Source organism: Equus quagga, chromosome 13 (genome assembly GCF_021613505.1).
Source record: "Equus quagga isolate Etosha38 chromosome 13, UCLA_HA_Equagga_1.0, whole genome shotgun sequence".
In the NCBI taxonomy this organism is placed as follows: domain Eukaryota; kingdom Metazoa; phylum Chordata; class Mammalia; order Perissodactyla; family Equidae; genus Equus; species Equus quagga.
In genome coordinates this window covers 9,031,993-9,056,867 of record NC_060279.1, presented here as the reverse complement: position 1 = coordinate 9,056,867, position 24,875 = coordinate 9,031,993, and the positions used below count along the sequence as shown (strand labels likewise).

The following is a 24,875-nucleotide window of genomic DNA, read 5'->3' as shown; positions in this document are numbered from 1 at the left end:
CCCCTCTGCTAGTCTTCATCTTCCCTGCATCCAGATTGTGAAGATGGAAGGGGTCCAACCCCTGGAGGAGAATGTGGGAAACACACCCGGGCGGAGATTCCAGAGGAACAAGCTATTGCTGGTGACCTCCATCATTCAGGGGTTGGGGCTGCTCCTGTGTCTCACCTACGTCTGCCTGCATTTTTATACTTCTCAGGTAAGATGCACCACTGGGTTCTCTGTTTCCTCCAGCTCATGCTGATGGCAGCTCCAACAGCTGCAAACAATGACTTGCAAATAATCTGATGCCAAAATTGTTGCGTTCCCCACCCCCCCCCCCAACAATTGTAACCTGTGGTCACACACCCTCCTGCCTCTCTTTTCCTTCCTTCTTTTTAGCAGGGGTAGTGGTGGGGCACAGGAGAGGTAGGGGAAGGGTGCTGCTTCTGGATGTTTCTCCTTTTCTTTGCAATGCAAGAATCCTCGTATTCCTTTATGAGCTGTCACTCTGAAGCTGTGAGTCACTGATATACTTGGTTTACCCATTCTGCTTGTAAGCCTTTGATTAATGTAAAAAAGAAACAAGAAAGAGACCAGTTCACTTTCCCGTTGTGTTCATAAGCCCCATAGACACTCAAGGAGATTTGCTTTTAGAAGAATGCGGAAAGTATCAATATTAAGTTCTTTCAAATAGCTAACTTGTGTATTTTAAGGGCAGAGATGTGTGTGTTCACGTGCAAATGTGCACACGGCCAAACGTTTACCCCAACTTAATCAGATGTTGTTTCTCACAGTCTTTCTCTACCAATCACAACGTATAGACATCCTTTGTCTCTTTTTTCACTTTGTCCAATACATTATGTAATGGATAATCATCCTTCTAGCATTTCCCTAACTTAATGAAGATACTTTTTCCATTTTTCCTTCTCTTTATTCTGGTCCCTTTTATGTTATTTTTTCTTATTTACTTGCTCATATCTACAAACATTATAAGGTCTTTTAGGATGTTCTTGACTGCAGGAGATTCCATTGAAAAGAAAATAAGTATATAGTCTTGCCATGTTCCCTTGTTGCGGCTAGTGTGATTAATTCTTGTTTCCCCGGCGGTTTGCTTTGTGTTGGAAAAGTCTCTCCCTGGTAAAGGTCAGACAATAGGAACTTTTATTTCTAATGGCCATGTCAGGGACTGGGTACCTCAAAGTAGACAGGGATAAGATGAGCCAAGTCCTAACCAATGCCTGGGCTTGTCTTTGCCTACAGGAAATGGGGGTTTTTGGTGCACCGAGGCTGGTGGGAGTGCGGTCGTGATCACTGTCCCACAGAGAGGGCTAATGTCCCCAAATTCTAGGAGTGTAGTTGTTCTCATGCTCTCGTCTGCAGACCAGTGAGCACAAAAACGCACTCGCCCTCTCCTCATCATGCCGCATGCTTCCTTCTCTGTGCAGAACCCTTTGGGTGAAATTAGAGTAGGCGATTTGGGGAGAAGGTGCGGGGGAGGAGCAATGTGTCCATGGCAGGATGCCCAAGACGCAGACCGGAATTAGGCTCTTCCGAGAAGAAAACAATGAGAGTGACCAAAAATAGAACAGCTGAATGCCTTCACCAGGTCTGGGAGCCCTGACAGTGCTTTCTCAAACAACCACAGTGTTACATATTTCCTTACACTGTGGGATGAAAAAAAGACAGGACAGATGGCCCCAGTCAAGGCTCAACAGTTGCGCTCGGACTCTGAGCAGGGCAGAGCAAAAGGTAAAACAGATCTATAGTCAGCTGGTGGTGGGGCTGCCTGGACTGTCAATACCCAGGGGACGCTGAGAAGGAGAGGGGTCCTTTCTGGCAAGTCACACAGCAACTCTGACAGAGCTTGAAAGGAAAGCTGAGGGCGGGTTTCCGGGACACTAGAATTCATGCTGAGCTGATCTCTGGGAGAGAATTAGCTTTCTCCGGTCCTGTCACAGAAATGCAAGCAAAGACATAGGAGGTATGTTAGAGCTGTTTGCTCAAGGAACATTCTCTCATATACCCTGGATACAGAATGCTTTTGGCACAGATATTTGAAATTCTTCACTTGACATTAACTTTAATTTTTTTTCTTCTTTTTAGCTAGACTGTTTTAGCTAACAATTTCTTAACTGCTATAGGACCCAGGGCAGCACAGTGCGTTCTTACAGTTAATCTCATATAGTTTATTCGGAGGGAGGGTATCATAGCTAGATTGTGTGTGTTCTCCCTGGAACTTGATCAAATGGTGGTGGCGGCAGGGGTGGCAGTAGTGTGTGTGTGTGTGTGTGTGTGTGAGAGAGAGAGAGAGAGAGAGAGAGAGAAAAGTGTAGAGTAGCTATTGAAAAAGGTTCATAGATTGGTAGCCTTTCTATACTCATCGATAAGGTTGTTTGGAATTTTGGTTGAAGGTTGGGGTAAGTGCGGATGTAATTCAAACCTCTACGTTCGTAAGACGTAATATTATGGTGATGTGTATAGGGAGTGACACAGAGCTGAGATGCTCATCATTTACCCAGGTAAATTTTATTGTAGGAGAAAGATACTTGGCGAATGATCATGATTTTCCCTTATTTCTTAGATTTAAGTTTTAGCCTTATAAAATAAGTGCCTACATGGATGGTTCTGTAAAAAACACAGATGTAACCGTTAAACTCCATTTGACACTCAACTTTCTCTTCCATCAAGTTCATTTAGTAACGTTTGTTTTCTCACCACTCAGTTAAGTTTTATTTACTTATGTGAAAAGCAGAAGTTTGCATTTTTGAGATGCCAGAAAAAAGGATAGACCTTACCCACTCCTCATATAATTCACTTCCTTCTCATCTGTCACGAGGCAATTGGATCAAATGATCAGAAAGATCTTTTCCAGTTCAATACCCTGTGAGTATGTAGTTTATATATATTCCTACAATGGATATGAAGATTTGAGAAATATAAAATATAAGTAAACAAATTTTTGTGTCTAAGCTTATGGATTTCCTGGTTCTTAAGATGAGGCTGAGGGAATAAAATTTGTGTACATATTTGTAATCTGTACTTATTTCTATACTATGTTCATATCTAAATAACCTATTCTGGGTTAGCCAAATTTAGAAAGGGGAAAGAAGTGGATGCCCTAGGAGAATATCCATGATACAAGTTATAAAATTGAGTGATTCTGTTACCAAAAACAGTACACACTATATGGATATTGATTGGGGTTGCTGTTTAAAGTACCAGGCTTCCAGTCACACCTGTAACTTCAGCTGGGAACAACGGCAGAAAAAAAGCCGACCAATAAGGTGAGAAGCTTTTGCAAATTGTGTCCCTGTCTCAGGACTGTTGGAGCCGGGCTCTCCCAAGATTTGTATCACCTTTAGCATAGCACTTGATAGATGTGAGGGGCTTACTGACAATTTTTCAGCCAATCCCACAGTTAAAGGTTTACAGTCTTATCACTTTTACTGTTGGGAAGAGCAGAAGTGGAGGTACTTGGAAAGTGAGTTGACCAGATCTGTGTCAGTGGTGGCCAGAATCAGAATTCACAGTTTCTTGATGAAGTTCTAGGCTATAATTTGGACTTTTTTTGTATCAATTGGGAAGAAAAAGAGGCATTTTTGCCTGAAAAATCTTCTCTCAGATGAGCTCAATTTAAATGTGTCCCCATGTAATTGAACAAGATTTTTAGAGATTCTTTTTTTAGGACAGACATGCAAATAAATGATTTTCAAGCAATTGAATTTGCATTTCATAAGAAATTCTATGGGAATTAAAAAGAAACATCTGAAGTGTTGAGCTGATTTGTCACTTTGTGTTTTGAAGCTCGTCAAGGAGATACTAATAAAAATGTATAAAATTGTTGGATTTTTGAGCAGGCATTAGACATAGTCTATTTGCAGATAAAACAAACTCAGAAAGGGTAAACGCTGGGGAAGGAGGTAATGCTTCAGCTGATATTAGAAGCAGAAGTGAAATTCCTTAAACAGGCAAGAGGGATGATGGCGGTTGGGCAGGGGCAGAAAGCTTTCTAGGTAGAACAGCAAGTTGTTAAGAATGGTTGAAGTTGAGCGTTCACAGGGAAAAGTGGCAGAAGAGGAGGCTGGAAATCCAGGTGGGGGCAGATGACAAAGGATCTTGTGACTCATGCTAAGGGAATGCGCTTCATTCCACGCTATTCAGAAGAAAATACAGGGAAAATTACCAAATTGGTTGCTTCTCCAAATTTCACTTCTCTTACGTGGTCCACATATTGGCAAATATAGAAAGTGAATCTAATCTCTTAGAGCACTAGGGGGCACCACAGTTAAACTAACCAGTCTCGGATATCTTAAAGAGAGCTGACTCTCTTTCCCCGAGGAGGTAAAATTAGAAAAGTTTTCTCAGGAAGCCAAGTTCTGATCCACATGTAAGAGGATGAATAATATCAGGGGGGCCTCATATTGCTCACTATTTATACAATTATCATGTTTCTAAATAAAAAATTTAGATATAAATTCTGACCCAAGTACTCAAAATAGGACAGAATAATTTGGATAGGGATCATGCTGGAAAATGTCACATATGTACACACATATAGAAACAAATATACACACACAGAGCAGAGTTGGAAAGTGAGCAGAAAGGCTCTTGGTAGAGACCTAGGAATACAATCTCCCAATTCCTTTTCTGTTACCTCAGCTCCTAGCTGGGAGCACGGAGTAGACCCAGGCTTGCCTAAGGGCTGACCATCCTGCCCTTCCAATTCTTTCTTTTAAGAACAACTACTTTTGTGCCCTTTACTCTCAGAGGACCTGCAGCTTTCCACCACCTTGAGGGATTCTCCATTCGTGGAAAATGAACGTGAATCTTCTGGAGTCATTTAGGTTAGGGGAGCCATGTACAATGTCATCGCTATTTTGCCAGTGGAAAGAAACAATGGAGTTACAGAGTAGAAAGCTTATTTCCCACAGTCACGGATAAAATATATGGTAGTATCAGGGTGAAATCGGTTCTCCGACATCCTACGGCTTGTGTATTTTGGTTGTAGCCACTCATACTTTTGATATCCATATGTTTTCAAATGAAGGAATTAAAACACTTTCTTATACAAATATACAAAACTTCTTCTCAAACTTTTGGGGGAGTTACTAGGGTGTAGAAATGAGTATGCCGGACTAGGAACTAGAAGATTCTGGTTCAGTTCAGTCTTAACTTCATGACCCTGGGTAAATTCCCTGAGTGTCAGTTTAATCATTTCCAAAATTGGAATTTGGCTGTTGTAAGGAGAAAATGTTGTGTTACAGAGCTTTGGAAATGAGTTGATTATTCATAAAAATGGTAAGTATACTACCACTAAAATGTTTACCTTGTAGTATGTACACACACACACCCCGTGACTCAAATTGCAGAAAGCATATCATAGTTAAGGTTAACTTTAACTCCATGGACATTGACTTCCCTGCTGCAATTCTTGGAATTAAAAAAAAAAACAAAACACCCTGGGAATAATTCTAGCATTTATGAACATAGATTTCTTTTTTTTTTAAAGATTTTTTTTTCCTTTTTCTCCCCAAAGCCCCCGGGTACATAGTTGTATATTCTTCGTTGTGGGTCCTTCTAGTTGTGGCATATGGAACGCTGCCTCAGCGTGGTTTGATGAGCAGTGCCATGCCTGTGCCCAGGATTCGAACCAACGAAACACTGGGCTGCCTGCAGCGGAGCTCGCGAACTCAACCGCTCGGCCACGGCGCCAGCCCCCATAGATTTCTAATTAAGAGCTCATGGCTGCGTTAGAGAACAAAGGAGAAATGACGGGGAGAATTTGTGAGGGTATAAACTACGTTTAGGTTCAGTAGTCTGAAAGTGGTTCAGAGATCTGCAATGACACACTTAGCACACATGGCCCAGGCTGGTTCCGTTCCCTCTCACTTTGATATGTTTCATCCAATTCTCCAACGACCTGCCTGCCAAATAGGGTGGAAAATTACATTTGGAAGAGGCACGTGAGAATACTGGGAACACTGGGGATATGACTGGCATGATTAAAATTGTTTTTTCTTTTCAGCAGACCTCTCATTCTGAAATGCACCTTAGGTGGGTTATTAATTTGTACAAATGTGTTTACCTTTGATAACTTGTAAATGCCATTTCAGAACACACTCTACTGACAGAAAAATAGCCAAATAGACCCAAACTTTAATTCCTCCAATACTAATGTAATAAGAACTTGTGGGTAGAAAACCTTCATTCCAAAAGTGTTGCATTGTATTTGTAGGGAACTGAGGGGTCCAGTGAGTTTGAATGATGTGCCCTCTGGGCTGGGCTGCCCTGTCGGTAGCCAGAGCCTGAGCCTAGAGAACCGGAGAAACCGTCAAAGGTCAGGGTGAAAATGACAGTATTACAAAAAACTATAAATAAGGATCAAAATAGTCATTAAGGGAAAACATGAAAAACTTGTTGGGTTATAAGTAAGTTGTAACTCATGTATTTTACAGCTCGGTAACGTAAAATATATTTTGAATTAAGTGTGTGTTGGGTGCTTAATGCTTTTGGCTTCCAAGTCCCTAAAAGTCTTAATCTGGCCCTGTACGTGGTCTGATGAAAACTGGGAACTGGAAGCTCTTTTTGGGGGATAATTGAGGGGTCTCACTGTTGGTGCTACTTGCAAGAACAGTCCCTCGTTTTTGCAGATCTTTCCCCTACTTTTGTCCTCACTGCTTCACCACGACCTTGGAGGAAGATAGATATTTGTGTGCGGTTTTACTTTGAGGCAATTTGAGGCATTAGAGACTTGCGTAGGTTCATATAGAAAGGTCAGGGTTAAAACTGAAGACTAGGTCTAAATTCTAGTCCTGTCTCTTTCCATTACACTTGGCCATGACTCAATGACCCTAAGCTTTAAGAATTATCGCTGGCTTTTAAAAAATTTGTTTTCTTTTCTGGGTTTAGTTGTTTTTGAAGAAAATTGAGGGAAAGATCTATAATCTGGTATAGAGGGAAGAAAGATCCTTTTTTAAAGGGATTTAAATATACTTACACAAATGTAGATAACATGATGAGTGTAGCTTTAGCAATCACTTAATACCTTATACGTTATTTTTTATAAAACAGAGCATTGGATGTGTGATATATTCATAGAGGAGAAAGGGGACATTGATTCGGGCACTGACTCATTTATTCTCTCTGAGCCTTATTTCTCGCTGTCTTTTTTTTCCCCTAAACACTAATGAGATTAGACTGTATAATGTCCCCAGGCCCTTCTAGTTCTCTGAGACTCTGATTCACAGATTTACTTTGATATGATAGTGTGATTTGCACACTATTTAAAAATCCCTATTCAACCACGTATTAGTTTCCTAGAGCTGCCATAACAAATTACCGCAAACTGAATGCCTTAAAACAAAATAAATTTATCCTCTCATAGTGCTAGAGGATAGAAGTTCAAAATCGAAGTGTTGGCAGGGCCATGCTCCCTCTGAAGGCTCTAGGGAAGCGTCGTTCCTCGCTTTCTCGCTCTGGCGGCTCCCACCAGTCCTTGATATTCCTTGGCTTGTAATTGCATCACTCCAAGCTCCGCCTCCACCTTCACACGACCATCTTCCCTGTGTGTGTCTTTGTGTCCTCTCTTCTTCTTTTAAGGACACCAGTCATAGTGGATTTAGGGCCCACCTTAATCTAGTTGACCTCATGTTGCCTTGACTACACGTCTGCCAAGATATTTCCAATTAAAGTCACATAATGAGTTTCCAGGTGGACATGAATTTTGGGGAGACACTATTCAACTCAGCACAAACCACTTACTCATTTACTTATTCAATAATATCTACAGAGCATCAATTACCTGTCAGACACTGAGGAAACAGTGGTGAGCAAGACATGGTCTTCCTTGTGCTCCCATAGTTTCCAACCCAGTGGAGAAAGAAGACAGTTAAAGAAGCAATAACATAGTGTGTGATAAGTACTGGATAACAAAGTAGGGTACAATTCTTCAGTAAGAAGTTCTACAGAAAGCTATCTACCAGCTCCAATACCTACTTTCTTGATTGGGATTATAGAGGAAACTTACTTTCTTTTCATTAGGCACTTTATTTCTCTTCTATTAATTGACAGGAAGGCTTTAGTTTAAAATGTCATTGTTGCTGTCACTACCACCATCATCATCCCACTGCCATTATGTGATGATTTTTACCAGTCATCAATCTCAATTCACACCAGAGTACTGGTCGAGAATTATTTAGACTCATGCAAATGAGTCTAAGGGCTTCATTGCACAAACAACACTAGAGATACTCTTGACTGCTCATTAACCCTTGGAGGGAGCCGCTTGGGGAGGAGGCCTGCTGCTTGTGTTACAGCAGAGGGCTTTACCATTTTGAAAGGATCTTCTATTCAAAAGGCCTTCTTATCACCTGATCCCTTGGGAATTCTCTTTTGGATGCTGTGATTTACATAATCTCTGATATGGAAGCATCCTTAGACACTGCTTATTCCACACTGCTTATTCACCATCTAAATTGAAGTTGGACATCAAGATGAGGAAATTAGAAACTGAGGGAGGGAAGGACTTGTTCTGGCCTCAGACCACAACCAAGATGTCCCTATTCCTGTCTCAACCCCTCGTCTATTCTACTAGGTTGCCTTCCCAAGGCAATAGTCCCTCCTTTTTATATAGCAAATGAGATGGGGAAGGAGTGTCTTCAAATAGAAAGCACTGATTATAATAACTGTGCTACTCCCTTTGTACTCAAAGGTAAATGGAGCGATTTCAAAAACCTTGAGCAATGCTGTACGGTGTTGGGTAGAGCCAGTGTCAGATATTATGTTATTATGCAACCATTAGCTAAGGTCTGGGCATAGTCTAAGGAGCTAAGTTCCACCTTAGCATAGCAAGTATTTATTTACTGAATGCCATTATGTTTGAGGCTTTGAAAGGTTTATGGTAATGCAGTGAGTACATTGTAAACTGACCATTCCAGTTGCTTAGAGACTAAGCTGCTACAAGAGTATTATGGTGGAGACTTACCCAATCACTGATTCGAGGAAGGGAGCTCTTAGAAATGTTTTGGCAGACCCTTTTGTTAGTCTACTTTGACAACTTTGAGTTAATGTGGAAAGGGAAACCCAGATATAAGAAAATCTTCCCCTGAGGCAATAAAGAGTTGGCTGCCTTAAGTCAATCACATAATTTTGAAGCCTTGCTCATGTCACATGGATGCTTTTGGTTCATTTGGTTATTTACCTGAATACCTGAGATTCCTGTTAGGAATCTGTTAATTACTAAACATTTGGGACAATGAAATCACAATTCTTGTTCTCTGAGATAGAGAAGAGAGGGTTAGTAAACAGAAGTCTCCCTGAGAGATGGCCACTACTAAGTAAATTTGACAAGAAGAGTGGAAGTGGTTAGAGGGTGCGGGCTAATGTGAGGATATCACATAGGCTGTGTAGTAGAGAGGAGGAGTGAAAGGTAAGAGATTGCTAAGGAAAGGTGCTGGCAGCGATGTGAAGGGTGGCAATGGAGAAAGAGAAGGTTTTGGATGACTTTAAATGCTTTTTGTTTGTGTTCATGTAATCACAATAGACTCTTTATTCAACAAATTTTTCAAAGCCACACATTTTTGTCTCTAAGAAATGTAGCTCTTGGGATAAGGTTTTCTGAACGTGGAACACTCTGGGGCCAAAGAACCAGGTTTTGCCTGTTATTCCTATTCCTTTCTCTGAGTGGGGTTCTGAGCTTCCCTAGGACCAGAAGTGGGGGGCCTTTCCCTTTGTAAGGAGGCTGTTTCCACAGATTACACACTAAATCCATCAGGATGAGGGCCTACCTTCCAAGCCTACTGTAACGAATGGGTAATATGGAAAATTCCATCCTCCCCTTCAAATGGTCCTTGAGACACACCCTGAGTGCTTGTGAGGTCGTGCTTTCATTATCTCTCAGGTCTCCTCTGATTGACACGAAGCCCAAGGTTAGGGGAGGAGATGTTCACATCTCAGTGGAAGTGGCATGGTGAACTGGGGGTCCCCTCACAGATCTCCTTCCCCACCAACTTCCACTGGCTCACACCCCACACTACGCCCACCTAATATCTTGATATTGTGCCCTGGTATCAAGTGAGGAAGGGCAAGGCCCATGTAGTGAATGCTGAGCCCACTTCCTGGTTTCATATTTGATGAGCATCCTTCCCTCCTACCACAGATACCCCCCAGGACGAATACCAAATGAGTATAAGATTGGCAGCCTCATGCCACATCCCAGTAAATCAGAATTAGAAACTCACACTCTCCAAAGATGAACTCTTGAAACAAGCATCACCTTTTTAGGAACAGGGTACAGGCTGCAGGGTAAACACTAGACATCAGACATTTCCCCTCTATTGTCCCCTCTTAGACAACTCAGTGATTCAGGTGCTGACAGAGGCCAGGAAAGGACCTAATTAAGACTCTTCTTTGCAGCACCTGCTTGCTGCCTATTTTGTACTTGTCCATAGGCCCACTGTTCCTCGCCAGGATAGTTGCACCTAATCAGAGCCCAGCTAAAGATTTTGCCAATGTGTACTACAGAGACAACCTTGTAGAGGTGGTTGAGGAGCTCTTTTCTGGAAGAGAACTTATGGGTATTTTGGGACTTATCAGAATACTCTGACAACTATCTAAAAACTAGTATTGTAATCTTGTTCAGTATTGATGATGAAAATAATTGAGATTAATCTTGGATCCTCAGACAAATGCTTTCTTAAGGGCTCTTCACTCTTAAGATAGTGAAGGATAAAGAAAAGGATATTATCATGAACTTAGGGTTCAATCAAACTCAAGTTAATACCTGTTTATTCCTCAGTAAGTTCTTAACAGCACTGATTTTCATTTTCCTGTCTGTAAAGCACAGGTAATTATTATTGCTACTTCATACGATTATTTTGAGCAGCAAATAAGGTAATGAATTTGAGAAAGAATAATATAATGCACAGCATGTTGTAAGTTCTCAATAAGTTTTTATTCTTTTTCTTCAATACATCAAGAATGGTCTCATTTCTAGACCTTTCTTCTATAGAATGTCTTTTGCTTATCAAGGTCTCCCTCTCTCTTTAAAAACCTAAGTCAAAGTCTTTCCTTCTTGAGCTGCCAAAGCCTGCAATGATTTTTATGTCTTCTGGAACCTTATGGCATACATTGACTATTGGTGTCTCCCAAAGCTTTTATGTAGAGTGACTATTTCCCCAATTGGCATATGAGTTTGTCAAAAATAAGGATTGTATGCTCTATCCTTTTGTGTTTCCAGAGTTGAATGTAATGCTTGACACATAGCAGGTACTCAATAATTATTGATACTCTTTCAAACCACCAAATAATATGACAATCATATTATTCAACCAACTACTGAATAATACTTACAGTAGGGCAAACATTTCTTGAGTGCCAGCTTTGGGAGATGCATGCTTTTTGCCAAAGGTGTGGTTGAAGATACATTCTCTGGAGTTTGGCCTTCAGAAGGTCACAGTTTGGTGTAGTTATTTTCAAATCTTGAACCTTGGATGCTTGTAAAAATGCAGATTCCTGGGTCCTCCCAGACCTTTTGAATCAGAGTCTTTATGAGTAAGCTGGCAATCTGCACATTTTTACAAATTTTCCAGGTGATTCTTATGCACATTAGAGTTTGAGAACCACTGGACTAGCAGACCGTCCCTTTGCATCATCAGCTGTTCCTCGACATGGCACACAAGTATGATTTAGTCAGTTGGTCAAGTAGCCCATATATCAACTGCCTACTGAGTACTCTGTTCCTGTTTTCTTGGCTTCACTTAGGGCAACCCTCAAACCCAGGAGGGAAGCCTAAACTCTGGGCTCTCCCTTTGCGGTCTCATGTGAGACCACCACCCTGCCAATCTGCTATGTGTGGCAACTTCTTCTCTCCTCCAAGCTTGGCACTGAAATGGACACAAGGAATGGAATATTAATGAAATCTTCATAGCAGTTTCTCCTTACTTCAAATTTGTACAGGGAGAAAAAAATCTACTTGTGTGGTATAATGAAAATTGTATTGTATTGGAGGGCAGAAGTTGAATCCCTTCACTTCTGTGGGACTTAGTTTCGTCATCTGTAAAATATAAGGTTCAATTAGAAGATGACTTCTTTTATGCTTATGTTTCTGAGATCATCTCCTTCAAACTTCAAGGATGTATTTTGATTCTAATGTGTAGACTTCCAGGAGTTTGCATTTCACCTTTGAGGATGGCGTGGGCTTTTCAGATTTTCCAGATTGAAGAAGCTTTATTCTATAGCTTGTCCTTACATGGAAACCCTCCAGGATCATTGACATTTTCCATTTTTTTTTAGTATCTGGGGAAGATCTGAGGATTTTGCTTTTCTTGCTATAAAAAAGACCATGTTGTGCATGTGGGTAAAATAAATATCTTCTGACTGTTTTCTGGTAGCTTTTCTCATGAAGCCCAGATCCTTTTGTACTGTTTCTCTGGGCATCATAGTGTTATGTAGAATAAATCAAGAACATAATATGGATCTTGTCTTCCATTTTCATCAAGAAAAATAGCTGACATTTATCAACCTCTTACAATGTTCCAGGCTAAGTGCTGAAAATTCACATATATCATCTCATTCAATCTTCATAACAACCCTCTGAGATATAGATTTTACTATTTCCATTTTACAGATGAAGAAACTGAAAATTGGCAAGGTAATGTTATTTTCCTGAGGCCACACAGCTAAGTAGGCTTGTAGAAGAGATGAGACTTGTATCCAATGGTGGTACACTGGAAGTCAGTAGAGTGACTTTTTTTACATTAGGGTTCACTCTTGGCATTGTACATTTTGTGGGTTTTAACAAATGAGTGATGACATGTACCAACCATTACAGTATCATACAGAATAGTTTCACTACCCTAAAAATCTTCTGTACTCCACCTATTCATCTCTCCCTCCTCTCTAACCTCTGGCAACCACTGATCTTTAACTGTTCGCCTTTTTCAGAATGTCATATAGCTAGAATCATACAATATGTAGCCTTTTCAGATTGGCTTCTTTCACCTAGTAATATAGATTTAAGGTGCCTCCTATCTTTTCATGGCTTGATAGCTCATTTCTTTTTAGTGATGAATAATATTCCATTGTCTGAATGTACCACAGTCTACTTATCCATCCAACCTACTGAAGGACATCTTGGCTGCTTCCAAGTTTTGGCAAAATGAACAAAATGAGCAAAGCTCCTATTAACATCTGTGTGAATAGAGTGATTTTAGATACTTGCTATGGGAGGAGAGAAACCAAAAATCAGGGATTTATTTAGGCCTTGAAGGTGGTGATATTTTGATGAGTAGACATAGATGGAGGGACATTCTTCATGGAGAAGACAAAGGAAGCAAGTGTTTTTCAAATGCTTGCCAAGTGCCAGGCAAACTGCTGGGTGCTTTCACATATATTATCTTATTTAAACTTCACAGTCATCTCCTGGAACATTCCAATAACAATATTATACCTTATTTTCACAGATATGAGAGTTAATGCTCAGAAATTATATATAAGTTTTCCAAATTCACAAAACTAGAGAAGTTACAGTTTGAGTTGAATCTAATTCCCAAGCCTATACTCTCTGTGTTGTCCTATGAGGCTCTATTCAAGGGCAAAGATATTAGGGAGAATGGTTGGCTAGAGCATAAGACACAGAAGGGATATGAGTGGCAATAAAGCTTGATGACGTTGGAGCCATGCCATGAAGGGCCTTGAATTGGGCACTGTAGGGGCATTTCTGAGCTGCTGGGTAGTCAGCATGGGGTGATAATGTATGGAGGATGAAGGGAAAAGTTGTGTAAGGACAGGGAGCAAGAGGAAGGACCATCTTATTTTATTTCACAACATTGCCTAGGCTTGATGGTATTAATGCTAGGAAGAGACTTTGAGAATATGCAGATTTCTAAAACTGGGTGACCTTCAGGAGAATGAACAGAAAGCTTGAGTCTGGAGTTCCAGTTGGTTTACCCAAGAGAGGAGGTCACGTGTGCTTTCCTTGCTGCCTCTCAGCCTTGTGGTCTCAGAGAATGTCCTCTTTGTCACTACCACTCCTACTTCATCAGGGCACTTCAGAATGTTGGGAAATTTCTTTGATTCACAGGAAGTTTTTGGAGATTTTGCAAAGCAAGTCAAATAATCAAATCACAAAGGCTTTTAGATCAGAGAGCTTGACATAAATTTGGGGATGAAAGGCTTCATGTTTTTCTCTTTTATTAAAATTGACTTTAGAGTTGCAGGTTTTACAATCTAAATCATGGACGGTTAGTGCTGAAAGGGGTGCCTGTAATCTTCTAGTAACTTTTAAAGATGAGAACACTTACATCTAGGGAAGTTAAGAAACTTACCTAAGATGACATGGAACCTACCTGGCTGGCATTAGAACCCAGGTTGCTGCATTCTGAGCCTTGCACTCTTTGTGTTACTCCACAGGCTGCTGCTGACTTTGACAAGGTGGCCATCCATGGTGGGACCAGCTGGCCTGGAGAGCAGTGGGGGCATTTATTTACCCAGGGGATTATGGTGGCAGGATAATATGCCTTTTGAGGAGCCTTCTTCCAGAACGCTGCCTTAAGCACGAAGCACACTAATTCAGCTGTCACAATCAGTTTACAGAGGGGAGACAGTCAAAGACTGAAGTCAGCCCAAGGCAACACCACTCTCCATGTGTTCACCACTGAACTAATATTGCCCCTGAGGCCCAGCCACAGGCAGGGCTCAGAAAGTCTCTTCCTTACGCTGCCTGTTGGTTTCAGCTTAGCAAGCCTTGTGATAATACTTAGAAGGAAAGTAGGGGATTCCTCATCTGTGGGTAGTCCCCAGTGGAATCCACTTGACTACAGCCACTAGTGTGCCAGAAGAGTGGGAAGCAGGGATTCCACTTGCCAGGGCATGAAAACAAATCTCTCCCCCCAACTTTGATTGGGACATCTTGCCAAAAATAACCTTGTAGGAAGAGCTGCTGTTCTTGGCAGGCGCAATAGGCATTGTTTTTTTCAGTTTCCTTTTTTAGTAGGTACATAGAAGCATATGGTACAAAGTGTAAAATACATAAAAAAAAGCAGATTATGAAAAGTAAGTGTCGCTCCCTCCCGACCTCAGGCTTCCAATTCCTTTCTCCAGAGGCAATGTTTGCGAACAGTTTCTTGGGTATTCGTTCAGATAAATCCAATGCCCATCCAAGCATTATGATTATTTTTAACACAAATGGCAATACACTTTGTACATGATTCTGCCTTTTGCTTTTTTCACTTAGTATATTTTGGAGTTTGCTCTATATTGAACTTCTTTGTTCTTTTAACCACCCAATTACTATAGACATGTTATCTACGGGGCTTCCCTTCTTCACTGCTTTACTTCTTCCTTGCTATTGAATACTCATTTGGTTCTAGCTAGGTTTTTCAAGCTGCTAAAGAGAAGGGAAAGACTCAATGTTAAAAAAACTACACTCAAATCTTGAACTCCAAAGGATTAGACCAATTTTTCTTGCCTGCATGCCCTGAAAATAGGACACTTTTACAGTGAAAGAGAAAGCAGTCAAGAAGCTTCCAGAATTCACTCCCAGTGCATTCTGGGAGTCTGGGGCCATGATAGATTGACTGGTCACAGCCTTCTCCATGATGGGATCTCTATGCTGAATGGGTTTCTTAACAAGATGATTATTTAATGCTCTGTTATCCAAAATGGGAAATTTGGGCTCAGTGAGTCAAAACAACATGCCAAAGGGGAGTTTGGCAGAAATGAGGACAGATCTTAGATGCTTGATGAAAGAGTAGAATACTTTTAACTTATCTTAAGAGATGTTATACAAAACCAAAAAGGGCAGGTAGGAGGTCTGGGTCTAATCTTCATGGAATAAAAACAAGTCTCTTGTCAAGATGTTTCCTCTTTAGGCTATTGCATTCCTGCTTCACAGGACATGACTTGTTGATTCCATTGCTTTACTTTCTTTTCTAAAAATATCTCCTTTTTCTTCCTTCAGGTACCATCTCAGTATCCTCCAATACAAAGTATCAGAGTACAGTTTACCAGTAAGTATTGTTAAAAGTTTAACTGCTTCATATTTTTAAAAGAATCTTCTCTCTAGGCTCTTAATTTTCTCTAGAACACATGATGTCTCCCTTTCCTTAGGGAAGCATTAAATCCTAGAATTGTTGGAGCCTGCATATTATTTTCATTAAGGACAAAAAAGGTGTATAAAGAAGAAAAGGGGAGTGATTAGTTACCCAATATGTGCTTTTCATTGTACTAATTACTTTATATGCCTCACTAATCCTCCCAGGAACCCTTTGAGTAGGAATTGTTCTCATTTTTCAGGTAAGGAAACTAAGGCTTTACTTCTTACAAGTCTGTCTGACTGTAAGACACATCATCTCTAGCTAATTCTATTATAGGACCAGATTTTACTTTAATGAGAGTTGGGGGAGGCCCCAGATATGAAGGCAAGTTGATACTTTAACTACTAGGGGAGCATTATTTGTATCCATGACTAATGCTTGGACAACCACCAGTAGTTTCTATATGGATATTCATTTGTTTATTAAGTTCTCCTGAGCCTGAATGAAGTATATCTTGCCCTCCACAAGTGGTCCTCATTTTCAAGTCAAAGTACGATCCCTGGGGCTTGGTACAAAGCAAGAATTAATGAATTGTGTCCAGCAAAGGGGAGGTATTCTTTCCTTTCACTAAAGGACACAGGCCTGAGTGGAGAGTCTGAGATGCAGTTGCTTGGCCATTCAGGATGATATTGGGGCTGATGTGGAAATAAAAGAAATTTAGACTTTTTGGCTTACACTTGGAATGGCCCCACACAAACTACCAAAGCCATCACTCTCTGTTCTCCTCCTCTTTCTTTTCTTTCCTCTGTAGCAGAAACTCTTTCCAAGACAGCTTCCAGTGAAAACTATCAACAAAAAGTAGAAGGGAGGGGCCGGCCCCATGGCCAAGTGGTTAAGTTCGTCCACTCCACTTCGGCGGCCCAGGGTTTTGCTGGTTCGGATCCTTGGTGTGGACATGGCACTGCTCGTCAGGCCATGTTGAGGCAGCGTCCCACATGGCACAGCCAGAGGCACTCACAACTACAATACACAACTATGTACTGGGGAGTTTGAGGAGAAGAAGAAGAAAAAAAGAAGATTGGCAACAGATGTTAGCTCAGGTGCCAATCTTTTTAAAAGAACCAAACAAACAAAAAAAGAAAAAGTAGAAGGGAGAAGCAGGTTTGTGTTCTTGAGCTCGTCCACCTACATTTTACTGAGCCCAACCTGAGCCCATGGACATTCTGTATATAGCTGCATTATTAAGCTCAAGCGACTGCTGGCAAAAGCCAGTGGTAAATGCTCTTGGTAAGTCTAGTGCCTGGGGCATGTGAAAAATTTGCATTTCTTGGTTAGGTGGAAAGAGGATAGGGGAGAGTTAAAAGCAATCGCTTTGACTGGAGGTGGAGTGCAGGACCCAGGCAAGGGGCTCTCCTGCCACTCTTTGCCCTAGTCTATCCACTGAGCAAGAAAAGGAGCACTGAAATTGCCAACCCCTCCTGGTTTTGAAAAATCAGGGAAACCTTGAAGCTCCATTTCCTGCCACAGGTCTGTTGTGACAGCTGCCAATTGCTATGATCTCTCAGCTCTCGAATCCCAGCCCCATCTGAAACTCTCTTGGCCACTAGTATTAGCTTTGCCTCTTCTTCCATTCCACAGGTAAAGCAGATTCCAACCATGTGTAGAAACACAGTGCTCTCTTTCTTTCATTCTTCTCAAAATCTCTCCCTCTCACTTCCTCTTCATATGTTTCTAGACATATTGGAAAGTTGTTGCCCAATGCTGTGCTAAGGAATCATTCTTTTTTCTTTTTCCTTTTTGCTCTACTCTCCCTAGGTTGTGAGAATGAGAAAGGTTTCATCATCACATCCCCAAACCAGGATGAAATCATGAAGGTGCAAGACAACTCAATCATCATCAACTGTGATGGGTTTTATCTCATCTCCCTGAAGGGCTACTTCTCCCAGGAGCTCAGCCTCAGCCTTCATTACCGGAAGGGTCGGGAACCCCTCTCCTCCCTGAGCAAGGTCAGGTCTGTCAACTCCATCATGGTGGCCTATCTGGCTTTCAAGGACAAAGTCTACTTGAATGTGACCACTCATAATACCTCCTGCGATGACATCCAGGTGAATGGTGGGGAATTGATTCTCATTCATCAAAATCCTGGTGGATTCTGTGCCTACTGAGGACCTGATGGCCACACCCAAGCCAGGCATCAGCATGAACACTGAGCTGGGGCTGGACATAACACTGATTCTTCCTTGGGAGTGGAGGAGTCATCCCAGCTCAGCCCCCATATCTGGCCACATGGGATGTGACCAGAAGCTGATCCCCTCTCCCCTCCCACTCAGGGATATTTAAAACTTATTGTACACACCAGTTAACTTTATTTATCCTCATGTCTTCTAAATCGCCAAGCCCTTATCCCTCACAACTGCCTCAAGCATAGTGGGGACTTCTGTGAGAATGAGAAACTAGGTGCCACTTCCTTAAGACACATTGTTTCTATTGGTCAGGAAATTGTCGTAATAAACTTTCTTTATTGAAAAAGACATTTGACTACTATTTGCTGGAAATTTGACATCTGGCAGTGGCAAAATGAAGAGGACCAAGGAGAGGGGCTATGAATCTGCCAAAGGTGGTGTGGACGAACCCCTGGCAGCCAAAGCTGCCTCTCCAAGATGAAATTGGTTGCTGTTTGCATATTGTCTAAATACTTCTCTCATTTTGTGGAGTTCAAAAGGAAAATCAACTTCTGAACAGCTGTCAGGAATTGATGAAGTAGCCGGCTAAGGAACACTCTGTGCTCTGGGTTTTTTTTCTTTACCACTTTGCTTTCACAGCCTCCAAGTGTTCTTAATAGAAATTTCCCCTCCAAAAAAACTCCCTGGGGATGCGATGCTGTGAAAAAACTATTCAGTGATTAAAGGAAAACCGAGAGAGATTTTTCTAATCTGGGAGAGTGAGGTAATTTATTGTGAGGGTTATCTTCATCACTCAAGAGAGCCATGAAACTGGACCTCTCAGGGTAAAAGTCAATAAGAATTTAAACAGTCTGGGGAGGAAAACATATTCTTTGCCATTGACAGGCAAATCAGCACATGTGCATCCTCCTGCTATGGTGACATACATACTTAGCCCCATGACTTGCACACGTATGCCACATTGCTAGTTTCAAAAAATAGTGATTCTATTGTCAAATGCAACTTTATGTCAACAGACAGTGAGAAGCTATTGTATCTTATGAAAAATAATCAACTCTGTCTAGAAACACCATAATATCACATATGATCTTACATTGATAACTGACTAGAAGGACCAACGATCAGCCAATACCAAGGCTTTTAAGGGACTAAGAAGATCCCCTTATGTTTAGTTTAAATCTCCTTCTTGATATACCAGGCTTACAGCATTGTGGACAAATGTGATTTTTCCTAAGTCAAATTTCTAGATGATTTGTTAGTTCTCAAATTTTTGAGAAAATTTTTTTAAATGGTAGCAAATATTTCCCTTCCATTTTAAATAGAGTGCACAACATATCATAGAATCTTTCTGGATGATCCTGTATCATCAAAGTAATTATATTGTGCTGCAAAACACTGATATTCTCAGCATCTCCAGAATATGGGAGGCAGCTGGCCCCTACACTAAAGGGTCTCAGTTATATTTGGATTTTTTTCTGTCTGTTTTTTAACACAGTTTTCCGTCTCCTCTTAAGTGCCTGTCTATCTCAAGCTATGTTCCTGCTCCTCTCTTTTAATCTGTTATGGAGAGAAGCTAAATAAAAAGAAGCTAAGTAAGAGAAATTGTGCATAAGGTAAGGGTAACTGAGCTCCGAGTGGCAGTCAAGGCACTCACGTAATGGTAATCATAGGTAAACACTTACGGAGGGCCCACTGTGGACCAGTACTGTGGGCTAAACGTTTTACGTGAATTGTTCTGAGCAAGATATTCTGTGATATCTGTCTTGACTACTCAGAGGATTTAAATATGTGTGAGTGTGTGTATGTGTGTGTGTTGCGTATGTACACTTCTTTGTTATTAACTGTGGTCTGCAAAGTCAAAGTTACTCAGTGAGTGATATCTAATAAGTAAATGTTTATGACTATAGGTAATATTTAAGAAAACATATGTTTACTTTTTTTAAGTTTGGAATTTCTGACTATATTTCTCCTGGACATGCACATTCAAGACCTAAGCATAATTGTTCTGTGGGTTGTTTGCCTTTGGTGTCACAGCCCCTTCTTACAGTTGCCCACTCCCTTAGGGTGCACATGGCTAGCTCTTCCCGTGCTGGCCTCCTTCAGCCACATGGGGATATTTCTGCCATGCATCACTCTCACTCTCCTACCTTCCTCTCATCAAAATATGTGTGTCCCTTTTAAGTCATTCCTTCAAAGGGATAATTAACCCTTCTCGATACAATGGAGTTTTGTGGAAAGAGAACTGAATAAGAAGTCAGGAGATTGGAATTCTAATTTTGACCTAGTCGCTAATTAGCCAAGTGACCTTGGGCAAACAATTTCCCATTTTTAGATCCTGCTTTCTTCTCTCATTAAATGATCAGTTTAGAATCTTATGTTCATTGTGCTAACTGTGAATGTACATATGAAATGTCTATGTACTGGTTGCTGTGAGTCAAGGTGTGAAACTTTCTCTTTTAGCATATGGATTTTTTGGGTTTTGTGGACAAGCTAACATCTTCCCTCAACCTTCTTGGTGATTCCTTCAAAAGTAGTTAGCACTTGTTACTCAGTGACTTCCTGTTTAGGGAATGGCTTAAGGGATCCCAATCTTGATCCACATCATAATTTGTTCTTAAGCATATTGGGCAGGTCCCCTATTTTAAGCCATAATTTTGTATTTAGTGCTTTCCTGGCTCTCAGAGAGTATTAATATTGATATTAATAATATAGCTAATAATAATATTGATATTTACATGGAAATAAATAAAAGATCTCAGAATTCACTACTGGTTAGAGTGTTGGAGTTTTTATTTATCCTTCTCTTCCCTTCCTCATTCTGATCAGCTAATTCCCTAATGAGGGGAGGATGGGACAAACGTTCTGGTTTCCTATCTGCCTCCAATTTCAGCCATTGGAACTATGCCCAGGGGATGGGTGAGCTGCCAAAGTCCATCTTTGGTTTTGAAAAGACGTTCACTGGAAGTGCTCAGGGTTCCTCTTTGTGTTGAAGAGACTGATTCAAATAGAATTCTACTATGTACTGTTCTTCTTTCCCTCAGGACTTCTTACCTCATTTCTACCCCTGGGATGATCTCTTTGAATATTATGTCCCTTCTCCCTTGGAGTAATTACATCTGCAGTCTCAAGAAGAGGTCCCAACTCTTGCTGGGTTTGTGTGCACTGTCTGGCCACAATGGTCCCTGGACCACCTGTGATGTTGTTGGTGCCTCTCTTCTGAAGATTCTCCTCTCCCCTGGCTTCATTGACCTCGCCCCTTTCTGGTCTTCTCTTTCCCTCTGTTCTCTGCCTTTCTTTGCCTCCTTCACCCCTCTCCTTCCTCCCCCTCACCCCTTAATGCTGGTGTTCTTCAGGGCTCCACCCTCAGCCCTCTTCTTTCTCTACATCAGAGGTCACAGTCTGGCAGCCAACAAGCCACAATCTGGCCTAGGTATGAATTCAATTTATTTGTTAAGTTGAATTTACTTGCCAACATTTAAACACTGGGAAATTTTTAGCTTCTTTCAACAAAACAAAACAAAATAGGAGATCTGGGGGATGCTGGGCCCAATTTTGGCCTGGCAACAATCATCTCAAGCAGAGTAGCAGCCTCCCTCTTTAGAAAGACTGTGTACTCTTCATTTCCCTAGTGTTCACTCCATTCAGACAATGTGCAAATGCACATATCCCAATCCACTTCAATCATTTGCTGCCTGGCCATGTGGTGTTTGAGTTGTGATCTCTGCTGTATGCACTTGCCAATTTCTTTGATTCTTATTCCTTCAACCACTGTTCATTCACCAATGATATCTAAAACCATTCTCCAGCTCAGATGTCTTCCACTCTGGTGTCACACTTATTGTAATCATCTGTGTTATTAGTAATAAAATACCATTTGCTAAGTACTTATGATATGCTAGGCATGATATTAGCCATTTTATATGATTCATTTAATTCTATCTTCCTAACAACACTTTGAGGTAGGTATTATTATTCCTATTTTACATATGAGAACCTGAGAATCTGAGAGGTAAAGTAACTTGCCCAAAAGCATGCAGCTAACAAGTGGTGGAGCTCAGATTGAAGACTAGGGATAGGTGACACCAAAGACCATGCTCTTAACCACTGCTACCCTGCCTCTGGGCAGCTCCATGTGGATGTAATGGGCACCTCTACTCAGGATGCTCACAATATAATGTCTTCTTCCTCACCAAGCCAGTCCTCCTTCTGATTCTTGATGTTGGTTGAAGGCATCATAACCATTCCTGAAGCCAGAAGCCCCAGTGTTGTCCTACATTCCTCCTTCTCCTTGTCCCTACCCATGAGTCTGTGGACTATTGCTTCGCTTGGACTATGGCTTCTCCTCATTAACTCTCTTTCAGACTACTGCAGTAACCTCCCACCAGGTCTACATGCCTCAGTGAGTTCTGGTCATATTAAGAAGAGGATACACCCTAGTTCAAAGAAAGAATGAAATGAATTAATGAAATGAAGCAGGATGCCATGGTGGAAAGCTCATGGTGTTTGGAGCCTAGTTTTACATCCTGACCCTGTCATTCACTAGTGGATGACCTTGGCGAGTTTTTCTTTTTTAAAATCACTCTAACTCTTACTTTCCTTATCTGTAAAGTGGGGATATTATACATACCTTCTCGGTTATTTTAAACATGAGAGTACCTAGTATATTGCCTGGAACATGGTTGATCTCAATACCTAGTAAGTATTAACTTACAAAAGTTACTTACTTCACAAGGCAGAGAGTAAGTGCCAAATGAATAACATAGTTGTGAGAATTAGGGGATGGAGAAATCACTGAAGCATAATGGAAGAGCTTTGCAGTTAGACTGAGAAGAGGAGAGAAGGAGAATATAGCAGGGTGAAGAACAGCATGTGCAAAGGCCTAGGGTTAGGAAATCTCATGCTATTTCCTGGGGACAAGGAGCATCCACTGTGCTTATGGCACTCACTCACTCATTCCTTTATTTAAGCATATTCTATTTTCCAAGATAGGAATTTGTATTTCCAGGTACTTTTTTTTTTAATTAAATTTTTTATTTTTTATTTATTTATTTTTTTTGAGGAAGATTAGCCCTGAGCTAACTACTGCCAATCCTCCTCTTTTTGTTGAGGAAGACTGGCCCTGAGCTAACATCCATGCCCATCTTCCTCTATTTTATATGTGGGATGCCTACCACAGCATAGTCTTTTGCCAAGCAGTGCCAGGTCTGCACCCGGGACCCGAACCCTCAAACCCCGGGCTGCTGAGAAGCGAAACATGAGAACTTAACTGCTGTGCCACCGGGCCAGCCCCCCAAATTTTTATTTTTTAATTGCAGTAACATTGGATTATAGCATTATATAACTTTCAGATGTACATCATAATATATTTCGAATTCTGTGTAGATTACATCATGTTCACCACCCAAAAACTAATTATAGTCCATCACTACATATGTGAGCCTAATCAACACTTTTATCCTTTCCCCAACCATGGTAACCATCAATCCGATCTCCATTGCTATGTGTTTGTGTGTCATTGTTTTTATCTTCTACTTATGAGTGAGATCATACAGTAATTGACTTTCTCCCTCTGACTAATTTCACTCAACATAATACCCTCAAGGACCATCCATGTTGTCACAAATGGCCAGATTTCATCATTCCTTGTGGCTGAGTAGTATTCTATTTTGTATAAATACCATATCTTCTTTATCCATTCATCCCTTGATGGGCACCTAGGTTGCTTCCAAGTCTTGGCTATTGTGTATAATGCTTCAATGAACATAGGGGTGCATGTATCTTTATGCTTTTGCATTTTCAAGTTCTTTGGATAAATACCCAGCAGTGGAATAGCTGGATCATATGATAGATCAATAGGATGGTACTGGCACAAAAACAGATACACAGATCAATGGAACAGAATCGAGAGCCCAGAAATAAACCCACACATGTATGGACAGCTAATTTTCGACAAGGGAGCCAAGAGCATACAATGGAGAAAGGAGAGTCCCTTCAATAAATGGTGTTGGGAAAACTGGACAGCCACGTGCAAAAGAATGAAAGTAGACTATTACCTTACACCATGCACAAAAATCAACTCAAAATGGATTAAAGAATTAAATGTAAGACCCCAAACCATGAAACTTCTAGAAGAAAACATAGGCAGTACGCTCTTTGACATCGGTCTTAGCCGCATATTTTCAAGCACATGTCTGACTGGGCAAGGGAAACAAAAGAAAAAATGAACAAATGGGACTACATCAAACTAAACAGCTTCTGCACAGCAAAGGAAATCATCAACAAAACAAAAAGACAACCTAACAATTGGGAGAAGATGTTTGCAAACCATATATCAGATAAGGGGTTAATATCCAAAATATACAAAGAACTAGTACATCTCAACAACAAAAAAACCAACAACCCAATTAAAAAATGGGCAAAAGATCTGAACAGAGATTTCTCTAAAGAAGATATATGGATGGCCATCAGGCATATGAAAAGATGCTCAACATCATTAGCTATCAGGGAGATGCAAATCAAAACTACAATGACGTATCACCTCACTCCAGTCAGAATGGCTATAACTAACAAGACAGGAAACAATAAGTGTTGAGAGGATATGGAGAGAAGGGAACCTTTGTACACTGCTGGTAGGAGTGCAAACTGGTACAGCCACTATGGAAAGCAGTATGGAGTATCC

At 40.9% G+C, this 24,875-nt stretch overlaps 1 protein-coding gene across 3 annotated transcripts; it reads left to right on the top strand.

The window, feature by feature from the left end:
- On the top strand, positions 1 to 20,964 carry TNFSF4 (TNF superfamily member 4). 3 transcript variants are annotated; one of them, XM_046680232.1, is made up of 3 exons: positions 1 to 196; positions 15,938 to 15,986; positions 17,829 to 20,964. In XM_046680232.1, the coding sequence occupies exons 1-3, from the start codon at positions 44 to 46 to the stop codon at positions 18,176 to 18,178; spliced, it is 552 nt and encodes a 183-aa protein (XP_046536188.1). In that variant the 5' UTR covers positions 1 to 43; the 3' UTR covers positions 18,179 to 20,964. The 3 variants fall into 3 exon arrangements, 2 of the variants coding, with proteins under 2 accessions (XP_046536188.1, XP_046536189.1); XM_046680233.1 differs by lacking the exon at positions 1 to 196 and adding an exon at positions 1,622 to 1,728; XR_006891358.1 differs by lacking the exon at positions 1 to 196 and adding an exon at positions 1,799 to 1,960 and having other exon boundaries at positions 17,829 to 17,915.
- Positions 20,965 to 24,875: the final 3,911 nt, after the last annotated feature.